The sequence below is a fragment of the Labrus mixtus genome, chromosome 4 (assembly GCF_963584025.1).
Source record: "Labrus mixtus chromosome 4, fLabMix1.1, whole genome shotgun sequence".
In the NCBI taxonomy this organism is placed as follows: Eukaryota; Metazoa; Chordata; class Actinopteri; order Labriformes; family Labridae; genus Labrus; species Labrus mixtus.
Genome location: NC_083615.1, coordinates 28,120,941 through 28,146,679, shown reverse-complemented (window position 1 = coordinate 28,146,679; position 25,739 = coordinate 28,120,941). Strand labels below are relative to the sequence as shown.

Below are 25,739 nucleotides of genomic sequence, written 5' to 3'. Positions count from 1 at the left end.
GAGTCGGACCCGGTGAACAAGGCCATTTCATTTCGGGATATGGCATTTCTTCCAAATTGGGTAATGGAGGGTTGGCATGCAGGGAACTCCAGGATATCATGCAGCTGGTTGTTAATGTGGGGAGATATGATGAGAAGAGATAAATTAGAACATTTATGGGAAATCACAAATCAACCCATCCAAACTGGGACCAGTTAAATCCACTAAAGAACACTTTCCACATCATGAGAAGTGCACTGTGATATCCTAAAGCTCTACTCATCCATATTGTCATTCACAGAGTTAGTCAAATAACTGTTATGTGTGTGGTGTCCAAAGAGATTTAAACAGTTTTATTCGGTGTCATCAGCACAGTTTAAAGCTGCATCTGGCAACTTTTTTTTTCAGTGAGAATGTTCTCAGTATTTCTGTCAGACTGCTAATGGAGACCAAAGTGCAGCTAAAAGGAGAATGAAAATGTAAACTGACCTCCTTCAGGCTTAGTCCATTAATATTTACAGTCTATGGTTACTAGTGATGGGAAGTTCGGCTCTTTTCAGAGAGCCGGCTCTTTTGGCTCCCAAACGGCTCTTAATTTAGGATCTTTTGTAGCCTCATATTTTAGCTTAACTTTGCAAAAATGAATGGTTTGTGTGTTGAAAACCCTTTTGCTGCATTTATTCTGTTACAAAGGCATTCTTACTCTTGTTTAATATTTTAATCAAACTTTTTAATTGCACAAATACAAAAATGCAAATACAAAAAACTGCAAACAAGTCCACAAAAGGATCACCTCCATTACAGCATCAGCTGTAGGATTTCTCCTAGCAGCATCTCCTGTAGCTCTTTCATCAAAGAGCCTCCAAAAAGCAGAGGTTTAGAAATTTTTGGTCCATGGCTGAACAAAGAGCTACAACCAATTCCTTTACTTTCTGCATGGTTACTGGCCATGCTGGCCAATCAAAACGAAGTTCTGCCATGAGCAGAGCTGGGGCTAACCCACTGTGAGAGCTAAGCAGCGAAAGGAAAAAACTGGGAGCCAGCTCTCACTCGATGAGAGTTGGCTCTTCTGATTCACTACAAACCATCGGCTCTCAGAGCCGCATCTTTTGAGCATGACACAACACCAATGGTTACAACCAGTTACTCTGAGTGATGAAGATAAGGTTTAAACTGAGGTATCTGGGTTTTTTAAGTGGAGGAAGTTAACACACCAAGGTTCAAACTAACGGTTCTAAACTTAACTCTAGTGAGTGGAGGTTTTAAATAAGTCAGCCTGCCTGACACAAGGCGGTAACTGCCCAACTATTACTGAATCCTCTTCCAATACGAGACATTGAGAGACAGCTAGACCGAAGGTGTGCAGTCCACTGCCTGTGAGTAGAAAGAAGAGCTCCACACTATCAACGAATAAGTTCCGTATTGTGGACTAAATGAAACAACCTTCACCTGGGGCTTTCTCAAAAGGAGGAGATTATAACATCAAGTTTCTTAGCTTTATTTGGATGTACTTTGAGGAGGTTTGATTGAAATGAAGCCACAGTCTCAGTTAATTGTTTTAATGCTCTACATGTTAATAATGTTCTGTTTTTAACACTGTGTGTATGTATGGTGCTCATTGAAATTAACTGGCCTTGTCTTGCCCTTTGATTTTTCAAAACGTTTCAGGGACACTAGTAACTGCTGGAAACATAAAAAACACTTTGGAGTCCGAAACACTTACTATGTCTTTTGTCTTACGGCACAAAAGGAATCAAACAAACTTTATATTTATCCAACCTGAATGGTCTGTGCTTGGCGATGTCTCACAACGTGTGTCATAAAAAAAATGATCTATACCGTTTGTTCCACTCAGGGTCACAGGGGGGCTGTCATTAGGCGAGAGGCGGGGCACACCCTGGACTTCACCATTCAATCAAAGGGCTGACATATAGAGACAGACAACCAGCCACATTTACATTCTCACGTACAGGCAATTCTAGAGTTACAAATTAACCTAACGAGCTGTGTTTGGACTGTGGGAGGAAGCCGGAGTACCCGGAGAGAACCCATGCATGCACGGGGAGAACATGCAGACTCCACACAGAGAGGCTCCTGTCAGACGGGGATTCAAACCAGGAACCTCCTCACTGTGAGGAAACAGCGCTATCCACTGTACCACCATGCAAATGAGTCCATTTAGAATTGGTCTCTCAACACGATACACTCTGTTTACACCTGTTATCTATTACTGTACGACGTTCAATTCACTGCTTTTAATCCATTTTCCCATTCTGCTCTTTGTACAAGCATTGTTTCTGGTAAAAAAAAAAAAAAATTAACCCGCGTACAAACGGTACGAATAACTGCAAATCTTTGCAGGAGAACAGTAATATCATCTTTTTGTGCTGGTGATCAAATCTAATGCTGGCCCGAATGAAAATAAGTGGCAGGCTTTTAGAATAAGTACAAAGCAATGGTCAATTTTCTCACATAAATTACGCATTGCTTTTGTAGGTCTGATGTGACATTAGTAATGCATCAAGACTGTTTCATAACCTGCCAATAACTTTCCCCATTAACTTTAATGTCTACCTTTTAGCACACTTACACTTGGTTGCCATTTTCCAGAAATAAACTGCACACCCATCTTCCAGTCATTCAGAAGTCATCAACTGTTTAACCATAACTTCATATTGATGTGTTATGTTGCGCCAGGTACTGTTTTGTTTTCTGCTACCTCTTGACATGGTTGTACTGTACGTGGAGTTTCTGACTCTCATCTCATGATTTTAACATTTTCTTGTATCCCTAAAAAGATGTTCAAATAAGGGATGTAAATCTTTCAATAAATCTCAAGATTCGATTCCATTTCGATGAAATATTGTCGATAGCTGGTCAAAAATCTATTACAAGGAGGTGGGATAGAGTGAACCCCCCTACTCAGGAACAAAGATAGAGACAGTAGAGGAAATCTACATCATGGAAAAACTGACACATGGTTTGAGACTGCAGGAAGCACAATTGAAGGACAAGTGGGATTCAGGGCTCAATGCAGCGACGAAGACTACAAAAAAAAGAATTGATTCAGCTACTGATACTGAGAAAATGAACAGACTACTGGAGTTACTGCTCCCAAGCAACACTTTGATTTTAAAATGTTTTTTACATTAGTTTTCTAGGACTTAGATTAAGGTCTTGTTTGTTTGTCTACATGTTCATCTGTGGGCTTTACCTGTGAGCTAATGTTGAAAACACCAATAAAAATGTGAAAACAACAAAAAAGGCCATGGAAATGTGTTTAAAATAATGCAGCAGTTAATTTTGTAATGTTTTGTTACCATCTAATTGCATTAATGTAAATTCACTGAGGAAATCTTTAAACAAAGATGAGCTTTTTATGCTTTACTTGCAAAATACTTTAAATCATTTGTATGAGCTCTGCTAACTTAGGATTCATCAGGAACGTGCCGGTTAAAAAAAATGAAATCTTCATTTTGCAGACCTTGCATTTTGAATACGTCTGGTCCAGCTTCTTCCTACCTAGGGGGGGATTGTGGAATCCAGAGTGTGCACAATGCTTATTTTTCATGAAGATGGTAAGGGGCTGAATGTCTAAATCAGTGGTTCTCAACTGGTGGGTCGGGACCCAAGAGTTGGTCGTGAAGGAGTGTTTGGAAGAAAAATTGTGCCAAAAGGTCTGAAGCCCTTCTTCGACAAGATTTGTCATTCAGTTTCTTTGTTCTGTCAAACGTTGCACCATCTGAGGTCCAAACTGCACTATTTATCAAAAATATCAGAAATGTGGGTCACGATTTTTCATGAAGGAGTCGGTGGTGGGTCCTGAGGCTTGACCAGTTGAAAACCACTGGTCCAAATGGTTCATAGGCAGGACAGGCAGTATGATAGTATGTCACACAGACATACATTACTGACGTTGACAGCTGGCTAATGTGAGCAGCGTGGCTGATGAGCCAGGATGGACATTTCCCTTGGTGTACTGAGGAAGGTGGAAAGGGTGCAGCGGAGATAATGACAGCAGTAGGTTTGGCGCGCTCAAATCGGCTGCTGGTGAAAATGTACAAATGATGAAAGACGTTACATTTAGAAAAATCTATATTTGGACATCTTGAATAAATTCATATTTGTATGATTTATATTTGCGATTCTGAGGTTTATCACCTTTTCCCCCACACCCCTTTCCCAAATGCTCGGGCCATTTTAAACAACCAAAGAGAAAACTGGCTCATATCTAAGATGACTATCCCAGGTGGATGGAGAGGAGAAACAGATGGGAACAGATAAAAGTAGTTGACCACAATTTGTCATTCTAGACGCAGCAGCCTTTGAACGCTCTCACAAAATAAATATTCATGACAAGTCGAAAGGGTCGTTCACTCTTGTCCTCCCACTTTTGGAAAGAGCCTGGGTAAATCTCAACGTGAGAAATGACTCTGTCAGGAACCATTGCAGAGCCACAACTCAGCGACCTTGTCCACCCACCGTCCACACAGCAGCCATGCCACAGAGCCTCCATCATCCGTAATTCCTCTATCGCCATCCTTTCTCCCATCCTGCTTTCACCTTCTCTCCTCCCTCCACCTGCCTTACCTTTTCTATTGCTCTGCCGTTATTACTCCCTCCCTCCTACCTCTCTAAGTCCCCTTCTCTTTTCTTTACTCTTCATCTGTCTCCTCCACTCTGCATCTTTAACCACATTGAGGCTGAGGCAGGGCGAGTGCTGAACAGACTGGTAATTTCAGTTGGAAAAAGCAGCTCCATGCATGCAATATTACTTCTTATAGGGTCTTTGATCTTGTGCACAGGAGAGCAGGAGCCAGTAAAACAGATTTCAGGTTTTTGCATTTAGGCTGAAGAGAGTAGATGCAGGGAGAGAGAAAAACAAGAATAGAGAATAATGGTAAGGGAGAAAATGAGACAAAGATAATGTGATGAAAATGAACCACTCAGTGACATAGAGTGAATGAAGGATGGAGAATAAGGATCTTAAGGCACAGTTGCATTATTCAGGATTAAGTCCTAACTGACTGCCAGACTGAACCAAGCTTCATCAATGCTTGCTGACTATGTAGTAAAAAATGAATTCATTCTGTGTTCTGCTTCATGCCTTCTTTTCATACTTTGCAAGCAGCAGCTCCTGCAGTCGACCAAATCTTCATGAAAAACATTCAGATTATCTAATCAGGGTGAGGAACAGGGTGAGCAGTTTGGAGAAGCCTGCCGGAGTAACAACCAGCCATGGCTGTATGGGGGAGCTGTGGCATCCACTTGTGGAGTAAGCCCACCCTAAATAATTTGGAGACTGTCCTTACTTATACTTTTATTTTTTGTGTTTTTCTTTTCCCTGTTTTTGATTTGGACAGATGGAAAGTGACAGGAAATGTTGGGAGAGAGAGTGTGGGATGACTTAAGGAGTCGAGCCTGCGACCAGTTAAATGAGAATGGCGTTCTCTGTACATGGTGAGCCTGCTCTACCAATTGAGCCAAACCAGCACCCGATGCCATTATGTTGCTATTATGTGTAAAGCCTTGACCAATCAAATCAGACCTCCTTATGCTACCCAGGCTTGTAAAACTAGCGTTGGTGGGCTCACTCTTACACACGTCATGTCACTCTGCTCAATAGAAGATGAATCCATGTGCGACAGAGGGTTCTGCTGACGGGACAGGGTTTTGTTTCCTTTTTGCATTATTATTTTTTTTTTTGTTGCTTTCCCGAGACACTTCTAATGCAAACAGCTGATCTGACGTATGTGCAGCATACAGGCAATACAGCAATTTACAGTTTTCTTCAGCATGTGAAGCAGTAAAATATTTATTCACTGGCTTTCGTTTTCTGGATTTTCTGAAATATGTTGCAGATCTTTTCCAGCACTGTACATAGCTTAGCGTCTGTGTTGGGTCTTCAGACAGCATCCTCAAACAAGGAACAAGCTGAGCCCATCTATTGGAGGTGATACGCACACTGCCCCCCTTAAAAATCCTTTAAGCAGGCACATATATAATAAGAGCAGGAAATGTGGATCAAGTGTGTAGACCAGAAGCTTGGAGTTTTACAAGTGTTCAACTGACACAGGGTTCGCTCCAGCTGTCAGATCGTCGAGCATAGGGAGAGAAAAGTGGAGACATCCAGCGTCCAGAGACACTCATTAACACTTCCTACAGATGTGAGCGCGTGTGTGTATGCATTTAGGAGAGCCTGGATGTGTGAATCCATGTGTGAAATGTGTAAGTGTTTCAGAGTGGGTAGTGTGGGAACACAACAAGTCTAAGCGTGCATGTCTAAGTGTGTTTTACCTCCTCTGCTGGGCTATGGATGAATATATATGGGTCATGTTGAACCCAAATTTATGTGTAAAATAATCCTATGGTTCCGGTTAGGGCTCTGCAGGATCAATTAAAAAGATGGATGGAGGTGAACACATTCACACAAACACTCCTGGTACAGACAGCCTGGTATGTATAGGAGCCACAACATGTAGGTCAAGTCTCAGGTGTGTTATCTCAAGATTTCAGTTTTCGTTTGTTAAGAAAAAAACACCTGACTAGATCTATTGTTCATGTACAAAGAAGAAGACACAAGTCAATGAAGTTCTAAAACATTTGACCTTATGTATATTTAAATTTCACACAACATAACAATGGATGTAGTAGTTAGCATTGACATCAAACTTATAACTACATAACTACTTTTTTGCAGTAATTTGGCAAGCATAGGTAGAATCCTGTTTTCTGACCAACAATGCTAGGATACACCATCTGTCCGGCTCAGTTGTATCTCCAGGATAATTAGTCTGCAGTGGCTTAAATATGTGGAGGGGAGGAGAAGTGTGTATGTATACTGTTTGATCTGAGTATTACCATAATAAAAAATGTTATCAGAGGCCAAGAGCAAAAGTTTTGGTAAAACTGTAGATGAGGAGGATTGCAGGATTGCCTTCAGACGCTGCTCAAATGGTAAATGGACTAGAGCTTGTATATGTCTTTTCTAGTCTTCTGACTACTCAAAATGCTTTTACACCGCAGGTCACACACTGATGGCAGAGGCTGCTATGTGACCATCAGATGTTACTAATCCATTCATACACATTCATATGCTGCCGACAAAGCAGCTGGAGCAATTAGGGTTAAATTAAGTTTCTTGTTGCTGCAGTAGCTGGGGATTGAACCCCCAACCTTGCAGTTGAGAGACCACCAACTCTACCAACTGAGCCACAGCCGCCCCTAATCAATTGTATAAATGTGCATGGGAATGAGATATCAGTGTACTTGATACTCAAATTATGTTCGAATCTGAATAGGAAAGAGTCATCTTGGTATGAGTCCTTAAGAAAGAACATTTAGAATTGAACCACATTTGTTCTCACAAGCATGCAATAGGTGATGATGCAAGTTTGTTAAGTACACAGCGTGACATTATCTACAGAGGAATGTTCATAGCGACTCATTTCCTGTTCAGACTAACCAGCTAGTCTAACTGAAGAGAACACTGAGAAAGCTGTTTAGATATTTCATTTCATCTTGCAACATGTAGGCCTCTTTTTTTGTGTACAAATCAAATCATTCTCTTTACTTTGCACATTTTAGTTTGAAGTTATGTTGTTACATTGTCACTCTTTCAAAATTCTCATTACCTCCCAAATTAAAAAAAACAACAACAAAAAAACAACTCCTAACCTTTATTTCTTATCTTGGGAACATGGTTGTATTGTCTGCTCCCACACACATTCATTATCACTTCTTGGCTAAGTCAAGTCATTCTCCAACTTGAGCATAGAGCAGCAGCAGCGGCTTCCATCCACCCACTGCAAAAACAAAGTTAAGTGCCGGAGCCTCTTCACATTCAGACGAGGAGAGAGAATAAATTGTCTGCGCTTTTGACGTTGAGAGTTATCAAGAAGTGCCTGCGGTGAAGTCAAATACTTGACATGTGCATTACCTTTTTTAAAGTGTTTTTGGTTCGTTAGTGTTTAGAATAAAAGTCTGTAATGGTGCTGAGTGCTTTAGTCCCTTTTATTAGCGATGAATTATTAGAGCATTCCCATGGCTGACTCCTCCGGCTCAAAGAGCGACACATATTAATGCTCAAGAGCGATGTTTGCTTTTCACTGGATCGTTGTTTCTGCTTCAAATGTTCATGAGATACAGAGATTTAAAGGGCTCAGAGTTGTTTGAGTAGAACAAGTACACACAGACACACAGACAAACACACACAAAGACACATGTACATACCCGTAAATGGATGTTTTTTTTTCTTTTGAGTTGGGTTGTATGAGGTACATGTCAATATTAAGTGTATCACCCACTGGAGGTGCCGGTCAGCTCGGCCCCTTTAGTGCCGGCACAGGAGCTAGGATACACATTGCTGCAGACGGTGGCCTTTGCGATGCAATACATAAACATAAACTGCCAAATCTCACATACTGTCCCCTTCAAAATGCCTTCATGCTTGTGCTGCTGCAATTGAAGCGCCTCTGTAATTTTCTGTTTCTTAATTTAGTGATGTTTTATAGGATAGTTTCAGAAACACACCTCTTCCAACGTTCATATATTAAGACCTTACACTCTCCAACTCTTTCAGATCAGCATTATTAATAAAAATGAATTAATGATTGACTTTGACTTTTCTTGTATGTCCCTGCATGCCTGAAAAGGGCTGATCATGTTGGCATGGTGTAACTCTTTATTGTCATAGTATAAAATAACACAACGTAATTTTGTTGGCAGCAATCATGTACAGCAGCGTTTACAAAAACAGTTCACATTTAATGAATAATAATGAATGATATGTAATGAAATTAATAAAAAATTGACTAAGCCTATGTTATATATATTTTTTGTTGAATACTTACATTACCTCAAATATTTCCAACAGTTATCAAAGCCAGAGAAATTCAGAATTTTATTGTTGTAACGGGATGAGTCTTGTCATGGCAGCCGCCATGATGAGCCGCCATGACAGACACAAAATGTTTATTGTTGCCAAGAAAACACCGGATATTACGTCAAAGTATGCTGCATAAGGATTTTTATAAGTTTGGTTGTTTTGTCGTCGACGACCCTAAAAACTGATCAGTGCGCTGCAGGTAGAGGAACACATAGGCCGATTTATTGCATCCCAAAGAGTGCTGAAACGAAGTGGCTTGCTACTGTAATTGGAGTTTCTAAAGTTGTGCTTGCTTGTAACTTAATCACATTTCCATAAACTGCTAAATAAATGAGCTGTATGGCTCAAAACTGATTTGGCATCGTCATTTTGAAATCAGAAAAAGTGATGCCACTCTCAAAAACTACATTTGGAAACTCTTTAAATTAAGGTCACAATATTCGCCATTAACTAGTTGTTTATTAACATACTCATAACAGAACCATACTGGCTGCTTATTAGCACCTTATTCTACATGACTATAGCTAAAAGGCCATTAACTAAGAGTTTACCCTAAATACCCTCCTAATTATTGCTTATTGATAGGAAGTTAGGAAGTTGTTGAACATGAGTTTTGATCAAAGTCAGCAAAACTTGCTGATCTAAAATAAGTATACGAGTTGCATCAGAGAGAAGGAGACAGACCGCAGAATAAGTGAGCCAGACTAGGCCAAAGCAGAATATCATAAATCACAGGATAGAGCCATGATAATTTAGGCCCATGTCCTGTGTCACAGTGGAAACACACTGCAGCTGTAATGAATGTTCATGTTCTTGACCTGAATACCAAAACGTAAGATGCTTTGAGGCTTTGGAGCCAAAAAATAAAAAACCATGCAGAGAGGACAAAGCTTTATTGGAAATCTACAGAAAAAGCAACTATCCAAACAATACTCAAAATAAAGAATTATGGATCTTTTTGTATTACTGAAATTACTGAAAGATGTAATCAGTAACACAGCATTGAGGTAAAAATGTGGCTGTATGAACTCAAATTCGAGCCGACCAACAAGCTCAAATGAAAGGAACATTTTTTAATGGGTAAACGCTGTACAGGGCTGTTTGTTTGCCTTTTCCATTTTGATTTGATTAAGGCTAAAAGTGATGCATACGTTTGCATAATTAAGGGCATGTCTGAAGAGGTGATGCAGGCCTGTCTCTACACCACCTCTTTGCCTGTTCCTAAGATGACCTAAAATTTGTTTTTAGACAGCATTTCCAACATGGCAACCCCCATTGTTTGGCTTCAAAACTCTGCCTCAGAAAACAATGGGTGATGTCACCAAGACCTACGTCCCTGCTCTATACAGTCAACAGTATTTATCAGTAACTTATGTAAATGTTTCCAGGGTTTGGCTTTTAATCACAAGGCTTACAGTTCAGCTCTGATATAAAAGTGCCCAGCCGACTCATTTGTAGTTAATTAAATCCCCAAGACAAAAAGGAATCTTAGTCAAACACTCCGGATGTCATGTGTACACACACTCTTTGGCTCTCAGCTGTGGCTGGAAAGGACACTCTTGTCTCTGCTCAGGCTCCATTAGAAATAATTATCTCCAATCGATCTTTGAAACCCTCTGTGGAGCAGTAACATCAGCCTGTACTGTCTCAGCCTTCAACTGTCTGTCAGCAGAGAGTGTGTGTGTGTGTGTGTGTGAGGATGTGTGTGACCTGCACATCCAGGTCTGAGCAGAACACTGTTTGACTTGTGACTGTCTGCTGCAGTTGCTGTAATTCTGTAGGTTGCTCGTCCTGGCTCAGCAGCAGAGCGTGTCTCCTAGTGGGACTCCAGAAAAGCCCTCTTTGAGCGGGTCAACCACACAGGACTCTGTAATGGTGAATGCACTGATAACCGGCCACCCGGTGTGACTCTACTGCGGCGTGAAAACCCAAGCCGTCAGTACGGGGGCCACCGCAGTGGAAAATTGTGTCCAGTAAAGCATGCAAGGTTGGGAGCGGATGTGACAGTGAAGACATGCAATCCTAATGAAAATCAAATCCAGTCAGCTCGCTCCACGAAGAATCTGTGCGGCAGCAAGCCTATAGCACGGCTGCAGCTCTCCTATAGCTGATAACTGAGGTGAAGGTGAGATAATGAGAAGGGCAAAGACCAACTCTATAATATAAATTTGCAAATCATGTTTTTCACTGAAATTGTAATCCCTTTGTGTTAGTAACATCAATGCCTTTTGTCTTACTTGAATGAATCACAGCATGTGTTTGGAGTGCTGCCGCATCGCTGTGGAAATCACTGCACTCACCTTGCTAGGAAAAGCCACAGCCTCATTTTTCCCCTGATTACTGCTGCCTCAGCCTTCCCCAAGAGCTCCACAGCCCAACCAACTTCACCAAAATCCCTTAAGTGTGCTTGCAAATAGCAATCCCAGCACTTATCCAAATGGACTGCGAGTGCCGTGCACCTAAACTCTATGTTTTAATTACTCAAGGTCCGCGGGACAACTTCCTGCACGGATCACGTAACACGGGAACTTATTGAGGCGGACCTTTTGGGGAAGTTTTGAACACTTATAGCAGTCAGACATGAGTATGGAAACAAATAAGCAAGATGTAGAAATGGAAGCTTACGGGCAGCTTATACACCACATGATACGTTGAAGCGACGGATGTTCCTGATTACAGTGCACAACAAAACTGATTTCTGTGTTGTTTCAAAACCCCCCCACATCTGTTAGTCAAGCCTCGACAATGTTTCATTTCCCACAGAAATAGCCATACAGCTTGTTAATGACTAACACCGTGCTCAAGCAAAAGCCTTTGTGAATGACATCAGAGCAACAGGAAGAATTACCATTGTAGACGAGAATCCTTTTCTTTCAAATGAAGAACGCTCGTCTCTGTGTACAAACTGGAAGGCATCGAGAGAGTCAAATATAGAATCCCTGCAACATACCCATGGCCTGAATATTGCATAAAAGTAACATCAAAGTGCGGCTCATCACGACAGCACTCAATGAGGCTTTTCAAAATATGGTTAACCAGTTAAAAAAAAAGTGTCATGGACAAGGTCATTAGCAGTCCAATAGCATGCTCCCTGCATAGCTTCTTTCCACTTAATTATTTTTGCCCCATCATTTAATTCATTTGTGAATTCAAAGCCTTGGACCTTCCTGCAATAAAATGAGATAAACCTTTGAATGGAGGATGACATTAATTTCTTCTGAATAATTTCAACTGAAGAGTCAGCCCTCTCTGTCAGTGGCAGCCGAAAGTTGGCTCTCTCGTTCCCCCACATGCTGACATCAAAAGCAATAAGTGGGAATAGCTGTCCTAATTGCCTTGAAGCGACCTGCTTGCATTCGTGCCAACATAGAGCTTTGTTTGATGGCATCGAATGAGTCCTTCAGTTCCTGTTGGTTTCTTAACAGTCAGGTGCAGAGGTTTGATTGGCCACTTTACTTCTATAAAGCACCTTTTCACAAAACTCTCTGACCAGGGATCACGCTGGCACAAATGCACAAGCAAACACACTCACATAAACTGGCATACACACCTGCACATGCATACACACACAGTTTAAACGTTAAGTGGATCTGAGTGGCAATTATCCTTGAAAACCCTTCAAAGAATTTCTGGCATTTTGTCGCCATCTAGGCAGGTGGGAAGGTACTACTTGCATCAGAGCAGACGAAAACATTGATTTCTTCTCCCCCAAGTCAATTTTTTTTTTTTGCCTGATGTCTCCTGCAACACTGGAGCAGGGATAATGGAACACACAAGGAGAGAAAAGGGCAAAAATTAGCTGTTAAAGCTGTTAGGCTGTCTGGTGTGAATCGCCTATTACTAGAGACACAATCAGGAGAGGAACAAGAGAACGGGGAAAGGACGTGAGCTGATGAAAAGAACAATTGGTAAAGAAATGCTGTGAAGCACAGGAGTGAGGAGCGAGTAAGCTGCAGTGATTTCTTGTAAAAGTCAAGAACACCTTCTCATCTATCACATCCGTTTCGACGGCAGAAAGGGATTTGATTACTTCAAAGACACTTGATGAACAAGGAGCAAAATGAAAAAACCCAGAGTCATTTAGAGGAGGAATGAAAAAGTAGGGCTGATACCTTCATGCAATCACATCACATCCTTCCAGAGAGAAGAAGCAAATCAGTGGATCCGATTTCACCGGAACTTTAAGAACAATGTTAAAGTCAAAGGGATGCTACGTCTTCTATCATCGTCATTTGATACGTGGCTCACTTTGCAGTAGCTTGTTATCCGTCTCAAAATCACATTGACATCACCTCAAACTCAACTGAAAAGTGGCACACTCAAAACCTGAAGAAATTGACAATGAGAGATTTGAAAGTTTTGCATACCGTGTGTGTGTGTGTGTGTGTGTGTGTGTGTGTGTGTGTGTGTGTGTGTGTGTGTGTGTGTGTGTGTGTGTGTGTGTGTGTGTGTGTGTGTGTGTGTGTGTGTGTGTGCACTCTGGCATAAAGAATGCAGCTGAAACAACATCCATGAGTAGCTAGCATGACACAAGTCTGTCCCATCCACTCGTTGTTTACATGCCATCACTGCTAACACTGTCTTTCTTGTTCATGCCGTATGACTAACGGACACCAATGTATATATCTGAAAGTGCACACGGCAATGGACTCTAGAGCTGTTTTTACACTCGCTCTCCTGAAAATTTCAAGACAATTTAAGGCAGACTGTTCCAGGAAAGCAGTTGTTCACCCATGAACTTCATAGCAGGAGACTATAGGATGGGAGGGGTAGTCAGGATAATATAGAAAGTTTATTTATAAAGCATGTTTCATGACAGGTAAGCTCAATGTGCTTTACAGTGATGATAAAAAACATAGGAATACAAGAGACAAAATAGTTATCTCAACAACCATGAATATAATACATAAATCAAAGTACTGTAGGAACAAAACAAAAACCAAAAGCGATGCAGGACATGAAATAAATAGAATTATGCGGAAACAGCTAAGGCAACAGAGTTGGAAACTACATGACAATGATTTTCCTGATTTTTTCTTGTTGTAGTCACAAACAGCTCACCTCGACTTCATGGAAATTTAACTTAAATGTTCAGGGTAAAGATCATTTGCTTGTGTTCACAAAACTCCATACATTAAAAATAGTTTAGTGCATGTGTGAAAACACCATTACAATACCTAAATCAATGACTACTACTGTAGTCTCAAAAGCAACTTATTGACATGTTAATTGCATTTGGCTACAGCTGTTCATAACTTTTTTTTCTCATTGCACATTTTATCCCCCATAAACTTGGTGCTATTGGTGATATTTTGAAACTTTTAATTCACAAAGTTTACTATTTGACTGCCTAAGCAGACGTTGTTATTTTCCTGCTCCTCTTAAAGAGATATCAAATACATTGGTTGAGTCACCACTTTTGCCTCGTTTTAAGGCAGAGAACTCCATATTAGTATGCCAGAGGTAGGCTTATCCATAAGGAATAGTGCAAGGTAAGCACACTGCAGGCCATGCATCTCATACTCTCAGCTGAGCGTTCACATCTACACCTACACCATTCAAGTAAAGTAACACCCTTAAAAAAAAGGCCAAACTTAACACCTCAGAGAAAGTGTTCTTCTATGTGTTTTTCTAATTTTGTGTTGAAAACTAATTGGGTCTGGGTCAGGTTGAAACCTAGTGGTGTGTTTCCACCCCGGGGTACTTATTACAGCATAGTGGAGAACTTTGAATTTTCCTCTCCAATGCTTCATTTAGTCTGTTAAGTGCAAGTAAACATGAGGGCAAGAAAAAGGAGCCCCCTTTTCTGCTGGAACACCAAGTCTTTGATTTACATCTTTTTCATTCTACTTGCCACTTAGCTACAGTACCATGTGTTCAGGGCAGACTGCTACAGAATGACCCATCAATCTGCAGAAACACTGCTCAGGAGCTACTCACCCACCAATACACTCATGAAAAATAGATCAAGTGCAGATGGAAGAAATCTCCATTTGACCCTGTGGCAACAATTAACAATGCAGTCAGTGATGAAAAGCTTTATTCAGTGACATACACTAAGTGGCTTTTATTCACGACTCTAGAAGGACTTGCAACACATCTATTACCTTATCTAAATAAAAGTGCAACAAGCCAACAGCAGAGCGCTCCTCCCTGAAAGCGCTAATGCATCTTATAATATCATCACCTGCTTCTACCGTCAGTAAAACTACTCTTGTGGAAGAAATGGGACCTCGCAGTACCAGCCCTTTCGAATGAATACTCCCACTGTGCTGCTGGCAGCTTCAGCGCTCTTCGAGGCAATAGAGGGGGAGTCATCGCAATCACACCGAAAAAAGAAACTTGTGCCTCCTGCCAAACATAGGCTGGGGCTTGTGCCTGTGACAGCAGAAGAGAGGGGAGGACACATCAGGATGTTTGTGAGTGTGGCAGACAAACAGAGTGGATGAACAGCCCATGAATATCTCCAATGTGTTACAGAGAGTGTTTGTCAGAGCTGATGGTGGGGGAGGAGGATGCTGAACGAGGAAGAAAGTAAGAGACAAGGGGTGTGTATCGTGTCTCTCATCCTTTCAGATGTACACTTTCAATTTTTCTTTATTTGTGGTTGTGAGTTGATTGCTTTTTTTTTTTTTTAGGAAGGGATATCAGTTGCTTTTCTTTCACTTGTTTTCTCAACCTGAGTATCTATCGGGCTCTTTGTCTGCCTGACATCCATTTTATCCTTGTGCTTGTTCATCTGCCTGTCTGTCTGCAGAATTGACAAGTGGAGAACAAACTGAGATGAAAGCGTGATCAACTGGAGGAACAGGATCGCATTGTACTGCTGTGTCCTTCACACATGGTTACTGAGGTCCTTTATGTGCATGTGTGTGTGTGTGCTTGCCCATCTCCTCTCTGCTTTCTCTGCCCACTAAAACTCATCAAATACTCACAAATAAGCCATTAATCCACTCTCCTAGGATGCAGGGCTTTTCTCTATTTTTTTCCTCACGCCATGTCCATTGGCGGTTTGCATAATCAGGCCACTTATATCAAATCGAGCAGATTCTAATGGAGCGTTAAGAGTACATATTTACTTAAATTGCTACTCTCACTATCTCCATCCCTCATCCTCTCTTGCTGCAGCCTCCTCTCATTGACTACGTCCCTCAGGAGAGCTCGGTGGCGACGTCAAGGGAGAGAAGATTGAGGAAGACGATGTTTCCCTCAAAGGTCACAACCCCCGCACAGTGGAGTTAAGATAGTGTTTGACCTTTCAGTGAACTGCGGCTCAACCACAGTCACGGAGAACACACAGAGTAGTAACAAAGCTCTTTTGTAAGTAAGTGTCTGTGTTACAGATTAGAATTGGTAAAAATATAAATTGTTGCACGGCCCTTTGTGTCCCTTAGGGTACAAACTTGCATGTGTGTGCCTGTGTCTGTGTGTTCATTTACAGGAAGCTTTTAGAGTTGGATGTTTTCTGTCAATAACATCTGACTCCAAAAAATCTCCAAAGAGCACTGTAGCAACACACTGTGGTTAGCTGTGTGCTTTCAAGGAAACAGCACACATAAGTAGAATGGGAAGGAGACTGAAACCTCAAAGCCTCATACTAGAAAGCCCATTTGCCCACCGATTGTTAGAACAGCAGTAACACCCTGGTACATTTAGACAGCAAAGTCGAGATTGCTATTGGGCTGCTTTCACTTGAGCCTTTTCATGCTCCTTTTATTCTGAGTGTTTTTGTGTCTCTGTGGGCTGTTAAATTGCAAACTTCTCTGCAATTTTTCTAAACTCTAACCCTTTATTCTGGCAGCTCGACTTTGTGAGCTGAAACAGCAGCAGCAGCAGCGGTGTGAGAGGGCAGAATGGGAGGAGGACAAGAGAGTGTGAGGAGGACAGACGGGCGAAAGAGTGTCGTCATTAGACTTTGTAGTGTGTCACACTGTTGCTCCTTAACCACACTCAATTATAAAAAAAAACTTGCCCAGACAGTGCAAATGGGACAGCTGGCCTGAGAGGACACTTAAACCTTCCCAAGGGGCCACAAAAGATTGGCTCCATGTGTGCAGTTCATAAAAGTTGCAGAGGGTATTCAAAACTAAGAGGTTTATTTAAAAATGCTATGTGAGATTTTTGCAGCCATTAAACCTTTGCAAATTAGCCAAAATAATCCCTCTTATTTTCAAAGCATTGCAAAGGCAATCGCAACGCAGAGCAAGTCATGCTGAGTGCCCCTGTGCTGTTTGCAAGAATATTTTAAATCACTCAATATGCAGACATTCTGGGAAAAAAATATTTCTCTGTATGCAAGTGAGGCTCATTTAAAAAATGTCTAATTCAGGAACACCAGGGCTTGAATCCATTCACAATTAGAGGGAGATGTTTAGTGTCCTAAGAGAGTTGAGAGTTGCAGCATCGTATCTATGAGAGGTTTCATACTTTGGGATTGGGCTGATAGCTAAGTCAAGTGATACTCAATCCATTATTTTTGAATTTGTCCCTCAGTTTGTCTTCATTAACCTCAAAAGACGGTGACAGAGGACATGCATGAGTATGCTTTCTTTGTTCACGATTCTGATTCAGTAACATGCCTCTTGGGTTGAATCAGGGTGAGACAGAAAATAAAGGGCAGATCATCAAGTGCATGTCAGTGTGTTTGTGTAAATTTCAGTCAGACAACTTGTGTTTGAAATGGGTTTTTTTTGCAGCTGCAGAACATAGCTTGTGTTTTATCATCCAGGTCCTCACCTCAACATGTCATGCAGATTCATTTGAAATGTAATCTGAGGAGTGGTGTGATAATATCTTGAACCCTCTGGTCCCAGCCTGCAGGTGGATGCTGGGGTTGAAAGTTAGAGTGCAGCACTGGTGCAAGGGCGGAGCTGGCAATGACAGAGCAGAGGGAGAGAATGGAAATCTTGCTATCTTAAATAGACTGCCACTTTGGGAGGATGTGTGAGAATGACAAATGTCAGAGTGAAATCAATGCAGCTCATGGAGCATGCCTCAACGAGGTGTCGCTACAAGAAGGTCAGCTCTGCACAATATGGCAACCGTCAGTCTTCAGTGCCAAGATTTTAGTAACCTCCCTCTCTCGGTCTCTCTCTCTCTCTGTGCCTTCAGAGGCTTCAACAGGAACTTTAACAGTCTGTTGGTCACTGCGCCCATAAACGTCCGTGACAGCAAATCTTCCTACAGACACGCCCAGGTGCCAGCCCAGAATTTAAACTGTGAGTATAACTGTCGTCCACAGTCGACTCGTAAGACACAGCAGAGGTAACTAAGAGAGAGAGTAAAGGGGGGATATTCTGCTGAGCAGGTGTGGAAATGATGGGAGATTAGTGGTTAATCACATTAATTAAAGTAAGAGACAAGTTGTAAAGGGTGGGAGCATGTGGAAGGAAACAAAAGGATGTAAAACAAATTTTTAAAAAGCCATACAGAGAGGAGAGAGAAAGTCAGAAAAGGACAAAAAATAATCCTCGCACCTGCACGTCCCAGCTGTGCAGTGCTTATTCTGAATCATTGCTCCACCCGGAGAGACTACTTAGCGTTTCATTTGGAAAACAGGGATTTATTGCCGCAGGAGGGGCCTGCTTTTGCTGTGTGTGCCCATATGTGGGTGTGTGTGAAATGTAGGTGTGAATGGCAAGCCTGTAGTGGAGAGGAACTTGGCTTCCTTAGCAGCTATAAATATAAGAACTTCCTTGGATCCCACTCTCTTTACGATACAGTACAGAGGGAAGAAGGTAGGTTTTCACTTTTCTTGCTGAAGATGAGTCAGGTGAGTTAAGTGTGTGGTTTTTTGGGGTTTTTTTTCGAAAAAGCTGGGGAGCTGAGCGTTGGATCATTGGAGGGGAAAACACTGACATATGGTAAAAGTTGTCAGAGGTTTGCGTTAATCTGCGCCTCATTCACTCTGAGGATTAATTTACGTTTGGGGTTCTCAAAATATTTACAGCTCCTGCTTCTGGTGAGACAGCGAGAGGATAGAGATCCCCCTGTGGAGCTCGTTCAGCCTGTAAATCAGCCAGCCAGAAGTACAAGCCAAAGGCAGCACCATAGCTCTAACCTGCTGTGGATGAGGCACTCTCAAGCCTTTTTTCACACTTGAAATGTCTAGAAAATTTCAGGACAGGCTGCCGCTGACATTTAGGAGGAAGGACACGACATAAAAAAGGACTATGGGTAAATAGCGGACGAAGCAATGGAGACCGACGCTGTGACAGTTTTTAACCTTTATATCAATGTAATGTTTTATTAGATGTATCCACAGTATCAACTTAAAGGTGGAGAGGTACACACAGGGGAACAGAAAGGAGTATAAAGCAGCTTCATTACAAGCACAAAGATGGTGTGGGAAAACGAAGCCAATAAAACTGCAGTTCCTCGATTGTCCACTAGGTGGGAAAAGCCCCCAAAGTCACATACACAACAAATCAAAGCAGAAATAAACATTTATTTCTAAGCCTGGATCAAAAAAGTATTTGGGTCTGGTTAATGTCTTTATTGGCACATCCTGTAGCTGCTGTTGTAGTTGTAGCTGTTTGCCAAGAGGCTTAAGGTCCACCTCAGCTCCACCTTTTGCCAGTTTTGATTGACCAAAGGATAGGTTGGGACAGCATTTCCAACATGGAGACTGCCATGAATAGGCTTTAAAACACTCCTTCAGTAACCAATGGGTGACGTCACTAAGACTACATCCATGTTTATACAGTTCATGAACATCAGCAGTGCACCAACTCACCAGTGGTGAATGTTCCTGAATATTTCCTGTTGTGTTCAGACATCAGCTCAACCCGACTGCATGTGAACATTTTACCAAGGGGTTGGCAAGAAAAAGTTGGGGTAACGTCGATGTAAAAAGATTGCCGCTTTGTCACACAAGAAGCTGCACCCTGCAAATGTTCACTATTTTCTTGCATTTGTGAAAACAATATAAGTGAGTGTATGACTCTGAGTGCACTACCACAGCAGCAGGTCCATGTGTGGATTACAAAAACATTTATCTGAAGGGTTACTGAATTAATCCAGTCAATGGAAAGCTTCAGAAATGTAACGACACACATCTGTTCAGGAAGGGTAGGCGGTATGCATGAGTGGGCAGATTCGAATCAATAATAGCCAAAGTTAAATCATTTCCTGAATTAGCCTGAATCATGATCTTCTCAGATCAGAGGATTGAACTACAGCATGGAAATGAAGGGATGGCTTAACCAATTAAAATGAATAATACGCTGTAACAAATGTGCACCAAGCCTACACAGGTCAATCTAGAAAAACCAAATGAGCTGCTGCTGTCTGTCAGTAACCTCCCAATATATCCACAGAGCGGGCGAGAGAGAGAGAGAGAGAGAGAGAGAGAGAGAGAGAGAGAGCGGGAGGGAGAGAGAGGGAGGGAGGGAGAAGGAGAGAAGCACACACAGCTTCCCAAATGAGCTGTTTTCCTGCCATGCTTCGGGGCTCTCCTATGTTTGCTGTGTTTAGAAACACTCTCTTCTCCATTATTTTAAAATTAGCTGCCACTTAAAGCTTTGCAGTGTGCCACACAAATGCAGCTACACGTGCACAAATGACAGGATTTTGTTTTGATCTTCAAGAAGGGACCAGGTCAGGGGTCACAACAGCAGTGAAGAGCATTACCCTATATAGCAAGATTGTAATTTTTTCTCCAATGACCTTTGCAAATGATGAATACTTTTCGATACTAAAAATGCTTTTTGATACGTGATACAATCTCCGATATTTTAAAGACGGAAAGCATCTAAAAATACCAAAGCTTTTAAGAAACTTCAGATCTTCAGACATATTTTCCACCTAGAGCTGAGGCAAAGCAAAAGAGAGGGAGTGCTGTCCAAATGCACAAATAAGTAAAGACAGTGTGCAGGAGTTTGCCTGCATGTTTAGGTCCTTAGACCATAAAGCTCATTCTGAAGGGGCTTAGGTTGGGAACCGGATGGTTACTGATTCATGTCGCTATGGACCAGAGTGTGCCATTGGGTCTGGAAGCTGGAGAGGTGCCATTCACTTCCCTAGCTCTGCCTATGTGCCCTTGAGTAAGGCACTGAACTCCCAACTGCTAAATGGGCTCCTCGTGTGCAGCCCCCTCTGATACCTCTCCATTCATGTATGTCCATAGTTCCTGTTTGTGCATGTGTGTATTACATGCTTATATGTGTGTAAATCGCATTTCGCTCAAGAACAAAGTGTAAACCAGAATTTCCCTGACAGGATTAACAGAGTATATCAAATTTAAATCACATCATTTTGGGTGCCCAGGACTCCTATTTTATATTTCTGTGGAATCGAAACAGCTGTTGTTAAGGTTGTTTTTTTTTGCTTATCATACTAAAGTTTTAAAAATCCAGTATCATGGCAACCTCATGTGCTGTGGGCTTTAGTGTGGCGTGACCATGCCAGTCTCAGAATACAACACAATCCACATTTTTCTCTCATAACACATGGAAGTCCCTGTGCCTGATTTTGCTTTATAGAGTGAACAGTGAACTTTGGCTATTGAAATACACACGTGAAGAGTGTCCACTTTTATACAAATGATCAATTAGTTGTCTTTAAAAAAATGTTATAAAACCATGTAGGACAAAGCGTTTTGGAAATTAGGAGTTCAAGAACACACTCCCACAGACAGCTGGCATTTTGATAGAGAACATTGCAGCTTGTTTTGCACACAACGTCACTGTGGTGAAAAGTATTTTCAGAATGTCATGACACTGTATTTTGATACATAAATTTAAGGTTACATTTAGTGTTTTACTGCAAGAATGAGCTGTTCAGGAAAACGCATCCTCAGTGCCAAGAACTTTAAAAATGTTTCAAGAAATGTGTCCAAGCATTTGAGACAACTAAGATGTCACAAAACCATCAAACTGAGCCTTGCTGCTGCTCCTTTCCATTTATATAGACATCTTAAAACTTGACTGGCAGAAACAGCTGTTCCGAGTCTCTCACTCTCTCTCTCTCTCTCCTCCCCCACATTAAAGTCAGATCAAACGGGAGAGTGGCTCCATCACAGTGGGAATTAAGACTTTATTAAATATCCCGAGAGAATCCACGTCTGCGGAGAGCAAGAGACTGAGTCAAATACCCAGAGAGACGCTACAAATAACACAGCAGAGCGGCCAAGTTTCTTCTCTCTCTCTCTCGCTCTGTTTTCTCCTCTCCTCTCCAATCCGCCTGTGTGCTTCCCACACACACTCACACACTCACAAGCCCAGAGAAACGCTCAAGTTGGTGGCTGAGCGGAATATAGATGCGACTGGAGACAAGAGCCGGAGCCGTGATTTGCACATAGACATAAGATACACCCCTGAGCTCTCTCTCTCTCTCTCTCTCTCTCTCTCTCTCTCTCTCTTTCTTTTCTCTCCTCTCCATCCTCTGCTTCTCCCTAATCTCTCCGTCTTTATTTTCACCTCTCTCTCTTTTTTTTCACAAAATGTGGAAGGCATTCTTAAAGTAGGCGACCACTGCAGGCTGCCAGACCCCGGCACTCTCTGCCCCAAACTCGGTGCCACAAATAACACCCATGTGCACAGAAACACAAAAACGGGGATGAACTTGCTCTGGCACGGCGCGGACAGACCTGGCAGTGTGCAGGTGACTCTCTGTGTGTCAATGGTGTTCAGGCAGACGCGGGGCAAACTTGACAAGCCCTCTGTTCTCATCCTGCACATAAAAGTATCTTCATACCGAGAGCAGACCAGAACCCCGAAAACAAGAGTCGGATCACCCTGCGTCTCCGTAAAATTGTCCCCAAATCCATGTCACACACAGGCACGCACTCTTTCACGCACATCTCCGCGTCTTACCTGAGGGACGAGGAACGCCAAGAAGATGCGCACTCCAATCTCCATGGTCGGTTCAATTATTCTCGGTGTGAAACAGAAACAGATTCAATACAGGGTGATAGAGGCTGGTTCAGCTCTGCTCATAATTCCACTGTCCAAGCGCCGGAGAGAGAGGAGAGCCTTTCGCCGTGAGCAGCCGGCTGCCAACTTCCCCGAAATACAACTGCAGTCTGATCAGCAAAGCATTGGATGGTGGAGCCGAGACCACAACCAATAGATTTATGAGGAGGATGGAGGGTGGGAGGAGGTGAGACGGAGGGAGAGGGGAGTGCTGGTGGTATTGGGGCGAGGAGCAGGAGGAGGAGGAGGAGGAGGAGGAGTGGGGTCGTGTCTTTCAAAGTCAGCGTCACTATTTTTAATTGCCAAATTTTCACCCCAGATTATTAGGCGGAGTTCGGATGAAGCAGCAGGTTTCCACGCATCCATCATCAGCGTTACACATATCATATGTTTCTCATCAGACAGCTTTATAGACCTTAAATCAGCATGCATATTAAATCTGATTTATGGAATTTATCATCGTATATTCAATGGAGGCGTGAGGGCGCACGGGATGCCTCTATTTAACGCTTCCTATCTGAACGCGCGCAGCGGCGCCGGTGCCTGCGGGGCAGCCGGAGAGAAAGAAACTTCAGTAATGAAACATTTCAGATTTGTGTAATATTACAATAAAACTATGTACGAGGCTGCATAAAGAACATATAGAAGTCTGCTGTGTGGACACCGTAGCTTTTACACTCCTGACTTTAATATTCTTTCACCATCACAACGATTCTTCATTTCTCATTATGAGCGCTCTTTCTTCCTTCTTCTTCCATAATGAATAGTTTATTTGTGTGGGGAATGTTGTTTGGTTGTTTGTCAGATGGAGCGTTTTCTTTATCAGTCGGTGTGCGCTCAGCCTGAGGGCATCTCTCGCTCTCTCTCTCTCTCTCTCTCTCTCTCTCTCCATGGCTACATTCTTAATAGGGGGAACATTACTGTATGTGCGCCCTGTTTTAAAAAAGTCTTGAAAGTATTGGTTTTATATCGTGAAAAATGTCCGGTTCAGTGTTTTGAACTATTTCATATTTGAAGTCCTGATTTTTTTTTTGCCAACAGGTGAAACAAAAAAAAAGTTTTGTGTGGATTCAGGGTAGTTGGGAGCTGGGCTTAAGGTTGCATATAAAATAGGATTGGTTAGTCATTGTTGTGACATCACGCAGGTGTTCGGTGCAAGAATCAAACAGAAGTTTGACCCTGTAATAAATGAGGTGAGAAAATCGACATATAAGCTTCTGCTAGTTTTCATCTTAAAAGTAACCCAAAGTTCACTGGTGGGGCAGTGGTTAGTGTGCGCCCCATGTATGGAGGATATCGTCCTCCAAGTGGGCGGCCCAGGTTCAAATCCCGCCTGTGGCTCCTTTCCCGCATGTCATTCCCTACTCTCTCTCCCTGATTTCCAACTCTGTCCGATCCCTCAATGAAAGGCACAAAAAGCCCAAACATAAATCTTTTTAAAAAAAGAGAAATAACCCAAAGTAACAAAGCTAAACTGAAGCTGGATTTTGATTGGACACTTTTTGTATTGTTCCCTCCACCCTCATTATGATTTTGGGTGATTGGGGACTGAAGAGAGACAGAATATGTTGGGATGAGAGAGTATAGGGGATGGCATGCAGCAAAGGGCTGAGGTCAGATTCGAACACCACCTGCATCAAGGATTATAAACTCTGTACATGAGGCATGCATCATACCCGGGAGGCTATCGGTGTTCCCAAAGGGCCTTCCCGATAAAGAAAATAATCGACCTTGCATTAGAAAACCCTTGTGTATGCTCTGTATGCTCCGGATTAGTGGTTCCAAACCTCAAAATGTGTGCACACCCCTAATTAACCACAAACATGTTCATGGAGAGGCTGGATATTATTTGGGTTTTTGCCTTTTACTCAAAGCCAGCCAGCAGAAAATGCCCATTAAATCCTGCTTTAAAACTCAAACAGCAGCCTATGCAACTCAATAAAATGTGTCCAATTAAATTTTGATTGACTTAATTAATGCAAATATTTGAAGAAATAAAACATGGCTCACAGCCCTAATCAGTGATTACTATGTAGTCCTGACTGCTAACCACCCAAAGTTTTGCCCCAATCACCCAAATGTTCAGAGAAAAAACAGTTTTGGACGTGTTTACACAAAATTCCTCCTTGAAATGAGATCAACCTTCCTTTGTTCCATGTTTCATCTCCAGTATAGCAGATAAGCTGGACTTTGTTTTTTGTCAATGGATGGCAAGACAACCTATATAAAAGAAAAAATGTCCCAATATCCCTGAATGCACCTGAATAAAAAATACCCTGTAAACGTTCACATTTCTGAAGCTGCAGCCTCTTAAGATTATAATATTTCTGCTTTAAAATAACTAGAATGGTTTATTGATTGCCAGAGTAGCTGCCAAAAATTCTAAAACTGTAAACCAAAAATAAAAGCTCTGATGGAGATCAGTGGAGTGCTTTTCAAAAGATAAATCCTGTTATAATCCTTTTGTCTGCATATTTTTTAAAGAAAAAACAAGGACAACAATGATGTAACCTCTCATTGAACTTTAATTATCCTCTTTTATAGATGACAAATCTTATAACAGAGTTGGCATAGTAACATGTTGTGTCACTATAATGAACTTGTGTTTTATTTAATCCGAAGCCAAAACACTTACAGCTGCTGTAAATACCATCCAAATCATCGTCATTTTGGCTATAGTCTCCAAAATATTAACTTTTTTACTTTATTAAATGTATTGAAACCCACAGAGAGGGGTGTCACCAGGATTTCCAGGAGCTATGAAAGATCTCATATCAGGCACCAATCAGGAACCAATATTGTTTGACCTTTACTGTCATCATATCAAAGTTTAAAATTCCTGTCAGTCAGTAGGGACTCGGGTTGGAAACTGAAGGGTTGCCTGTTCAAGTCTGGGATCTGACCAAGTCTGGAAATTGGTCTGGTAGCAGGAGAGGGGCCAGTACATTTTCTGACCACTG

At 41.9% G+C, this 25,739-nt stretch overlaps 1 protein-coding gene across 1 annotated transcript in view; it reads right to left on the bottom strand.

Moving 5' to 3' along the window:
* The window catches only part of cdh13 (cadherin 13, H-cadherin (heart)), a 391,528-nt gene extending 368,572 nt beyond the window's left edge, over positions 1-22,956 (bottom strand). Inside the window, exon 1 of the mRNA XM_061036764.1 lies at positions 22,681-22,956. Coding sequence (XP_060892747.1) covers positions 22,681-22,725 — 45 coding nt within the window. The 5' untranslated portion in view covers positions 22,726-22,956. The remainder of the gene's footprint in view (positions 1-22,680) is intronic.
* Positions 22,957-25,739: the final 2,783 nt, after the last annotated feature.